This window comes from Pelmatolapia mariae, linkage group LG3_W (genome assembly GCF_036321145.2).
Source record: "Pelmatolapia mariae isolate MD_Pm_ZW linkage group LG3_W, Pm_UMD_F_2, whole genome shotgun sequence".
Classification (NCBI taxonomy): Eukaryota; Metazoa; Chordata; class Actinopteri; order Cichliformes; family Cichlidae; genus Pelmatolapia; species Pelmatolapia mariae.
Window position 1 is genome coordinate 10,253,728 of NC_086229.1, and position 2,738 is coordinate 10,256,465.

Sequence of the window (2,738 nt, forward strand, 5' to 3'; positions counted from 1 at the left end):
ATCCATCAGCCTGAAGGTGCTACAGAAAGCAGCTGTACATACACACACATACCTGCCTACATACAAATGTGGACACAGAACTGTAGCACAGTATCACATATAACACATACTTCATAACTGCTCAGGGACCCTGGGTCTCTCAGAAAGAATATGCATTAAACATAAACAGTTTTTTTCCCATGTCCATCATAAAGACAAAAACTGGCTGAGTTTGAAATGACATTCAGAGCGAGGTTTATCTCTGCTCTTATTTTCTCTTTTTATGCAAACTTGGTGTACCACAAGGATCTGTTCGAGGAACTGTGCTTTTTATTATCTGTGCTGAATTAAAAGAAAGTCAGTCTGTATGCAGGTAATCCTGTGATTTATGTTGGTATCGTGCTGGAAGTCCTTTATTATTAATTCAGTAATTAACTGCAGTTAACCTGTGTTTCATTCAGCTGCTGCAAACACATCAGTAGTTCCAGGACAAATTTACAGCTCATGAATGCTGAAGATTTTACCAATTCACCTGGAAAATATCAGCCTTCAGCTGCAGGAGAGGAAATTCATGACTTCCAAAATTTCATGGAGCTTCAAATTCTTTGGTTTGTTCATAGTCTGAGCTACTTCAGGTGGAGCTCTTTAGCTCTGTGGCTGTGATCAGTGATTACTGTACTGACTGAAAGAAAGTCCGTATGAAGAACAGAGCTACATGGCAAGAGTCAGAAACAGCTCAGTTCAGTTTCAGAGTGTGGTGGAACTTGGTGAGGATTTCATCAAAGGAGTCGTCTTTGGCCACCTGCTCCACAACCTGACGGACTCCGCTCTCTAACATGTGGTAATACCTCCTCAACTCTTCCAGCTCAGACTGCATCCGTTCCTCCACCTGCTGTTTCTCCTCCTGAGCCTCCATCAGCTTCTTCTTGTACTCTGACTCCACAGCTTTAACTTCCTCCTCCAGCTTCTTCTTGAAGAACTTTCTGAGCTCTGACTCTCTCCGTTTCAGCATTTCCTCAACTTCCAGGTAGGTGTAGTTGGAGTAAAACTCTCCTCCATTGTCGGCCACCATCTTGTCCACCTTCTCCAGCAGATTCAGGACTTGGCGTCGATCGTTGGTTTTGAGATTGTTGAAGAGGTGGTATCTGTTTCCAGCCTTCTTCAGGACCTCCTTCAGCTCAGGTCCTGCCTCCTCCAAGGTCTCATCAAAGTCTGACTCAACTACATCTCCGTGAGTGAAGAGGATGATGGCGTACCTCCAGGCATCCTCTCCAAAGATCTCCTCCACCTTCTTCACAGCGTCTCTTTCCTCTGCTGTGAAGCGTCCAACCTTGATGACCAGCAGGATGGCGTGGGGCCCCGGGGCCGACATGTTGATGCATTTGGAGATCTCCCTCTTCACAACGTCTTCAGGCAGGAACGTGTCAAAGAGGCCGGGAGTGTCGACCACAGAGACCATCTTCTTAAACACCCTTTCCTGCTGCTTGGAGCATTCAGCGGTCACTGAAAATGAGGAAACATATCATTTCATCTGAATTTAGATCAAATATGAACTGCACAGAAATGGTGTCCTGTTTTACACACCTACAGAGTCCTCGTTAAAATAAGAAACAGGTAAGGAATTCCTACTGCTGCTCCCCATTAAAAACTCTGTGTGTCTCTTACCTGATGAGTGACTGGAGATTTCTCTGAAGGCATCTCTTCCCAGGATGGTGTTTCCACTGGAACTCTTTCCTTCTCCAGTCTTCCCAACCAGAACCAGCCTGAGATCAGACACTAAGGACAGACACACAGAGGTCAGGTGATAACTGCCCTGTGAACAAAACAGGAACATTTGTGTTTTACCTGCATTATTATAACCTTTATATTCTAGACAAATAAATACATGTTTATCATTCTCCAACATCCTGAGGAAAGCTCTCTGAGCTCTGCTTCATTATTGTTTTAACACTGATGCAGAAGCAGGACTGTGGTGCTGACAGGAAGCTCTGTGTTCATGTTTGCACACATTCCTGTATGATACTGATCACTGCAGAGACAGAACAAATCTTAACTGTTTGATTTGGGCCACCTGAACGTTTGATGATTCAGCCATGATGGAAGCCTGCTCTAAACACTCAGTTTATCTCCTTCAAATGAAGAAGCACTGACTTTCTGTTATTTTATCAGATTAACATGGCACTTTATTAAAGGTGTATGTTCAACAGTCTGTGAAGCTCACGTCTGGCTTTGACCTGTGATTATATGACCTTGTGTCTCTGTAATTTGATGCCTCCTTTATACACCTCATCAGAAACTCAACCACGTTCACTCAGTGTAGCTTCAGCCTTCAAAAAACCTGCAGCACATCATTTTTATCCTGAGCTCAAATGTGTCGCCTCGTTTACTCTCAGCTCGTCTTTAGTTCAGTTATTAAACTTGAATTATGTTAATCGTAAGTTTATCACAGGTTATTCATGTTTGTGGTCCAGAATATATTTCATGTTTCCTCAGTTTTGCTGTAAATGGGACATTAGCAGTTAAATAAACTTTAATGACTCATTAAAGTCACCACACCGGATGGAGGTTCCTCCCTGCTACGTCTCCTCTGCCTCCCTCCTGTTGCTCCTGCACACACAAAGTAATCCATTACATGAAAGTGAAAGGAACTGCAGTAAAAACCCACGCGGACACTCATCAGTTTTATCAGCTTAAACATGACTCTGTCATTAAAATGAGATTTTCCACACAGACTCACCGAGCTGTTCCTCTGAGGCCAT

The 2,738-nt window shown here is 43.5% G+C and overlaps 1 protein-coding gene across 1 annotated transcript; it reads right to left on the reverse strand.

The window, feature by feature from the left end:
- Positions 1 to 715: 715 nt before the first annotated feature.
- On the reverse strand, positions 716 to 2,738 carry LOC134620500 (GTPase IMAP family member 7-like). The gene is made up of 3 exons (XM_065470106.1): positions 2,717 to 2,738; positions 1,645 to 1,755; positions 716 to 1,482 (listed from the first exon to the last, which is right to left on the reverse strand). The coding sequence occupies exons 1-3, from the start codon at positions 2,736 to 2,738 to the stop codon at positions 716 to 718; spliced, it is 900 nt and encodes a 299-aa protein (XP_065326178.1).

Coding starts and splice junctions, on each gene's coding strand:
- LOC134620500 (XM_065470106.1), bottom strand. CDS start 2,738: ATGGCCTCAGAGGAACAGCTCG. Junction 1,756..2,716: donor GGCCTCAGAGGAACAGCTCG/GTGAGTCTGTGT, acceptor GTCTGTCCTTAG/TGTCTGATCTCAGGCTGGTT. Junction 1,483..1,644: donor AATCTCCAGTCACTCATCAG/GTAAGAGACACA, acceptor CCTCATTTTCAG/TGACCGCTGAATGCTCCAAG.